This window comes from Carlito syrichta, unplaced genomic scaffold, assembly GCF_000164805.1.
Source record: "Carlito syrichta isolate Samal-C Ts95f unplaced genomic scaffold, Tarsius_syrichta-2.0.1 Scaffold275344, whole genome shotgun sequence".
Lineage (NCBI taxonomy): Eukaryota > Metazoa > Chordata > Mammalia > Primates > Tarsiidae > Carlito > Carlito syrichta.
Window position 1 is genome coordinate 1,921 of NW_007219440.1, and position 1,013 is coordinate 2,933.

The 1,013-nt window shown below is 46.1% G+C and overlaps 1 gene segment (V, D, J or C); it reads left to right on the top strand.

Moving 5' to 3' along the window:
• The first annotated feature begins 251 nt into the window (after positions 1-251).
• LOC103254335 lies at positions 252-773 on the top strand. The segment is given in 2 exon segments: positions 252-325; positions 451-773. Coding segments are annotated over 2 exon segments (378 nt in total).
• The last annotated feature ends 240 nt before the right edge of the window (positions 774-1,013 follow it).

Genomic DNA, 1,013 nt, shown 5'->3' on the forward strand with positions numbered 1-1,013 from the left:
GAAAATTGCCCCATGTCTTTTGTAACAACGTGGCCACCAAAGAAAAAACATGTTCTCTGCATGTAAATCTGTGATGCACTTGTCTGACCTGGGAAACTAAGGGCATTGCAACTGTGCTGAGTTGCTGAAAAGAGGCAACCCTGCAGCTGTGCCCAGCCTGCCTCATCCCCTGCTTATTTGCATGTTCCCAGAGCCCAGTCTACTGCTCTGAAGACTGATTAATAGTCTGGTCACACCCAGTGCAAGAATCAGTCCCAGTCGGAACACAGCATGGACATGAAGGCTCCTGCTCAGCTCCTGGGGCTCCTGCTTCTCTGGCTCCCAGGTAAGGAGGGCGAACAATAGGAATTGACTCAGCCAGTGTGCTCAGTACTGTCTGGTCAGTCGGGTTAAGTCCTTTTGTGACATGATTAATTATATGGATATTTTCTATTGTGTTTCCAATCTAAGGTGCCAGGTGCAACATCCAGATGACCCAGTCTCTATCCTCCCTGTCTGCATCTGTAGGAAACAGAGTCACCATCACTTGCCGAGCAAATCAGAGCATTAGCAATGAATTATATTGTTATCAGCAGAAACCAAAGAAAGCTCCTAAGCTCCTGATCTATGTAGCATCCACTTTGCAATCTGAGGTCCCATCAAGGTTCAGTGGCAGTCAATATGGGAAAGATTTCACTCTCACCATCAGCAGTCTGCAGTCTGAAGATGTTGCAACTTATTACTGTCAACAGGATTTCAGTACTCCTCCCATAGTGTTACAAGTCATAACATAAACCACCCAGGGAAGCAAATGTGTGAGCCTGGGCTGCCCCAGCTGCTCCTCCTTGTGGCTCCATCTGCTGAGAGCATTTCTAAGATGTAGCCAGATTTGAAGGTCATTAGGAAATTCTGTTAGAGGGGGCATGAGGGCTCTACTCCTACCTAATTCTCCACATCCTCAGCATCAGCAGCATAAAAATGGCAATTTCACTCCAGATTTAATTTTTAAAATAGATTATTGCCCCACAAACTTG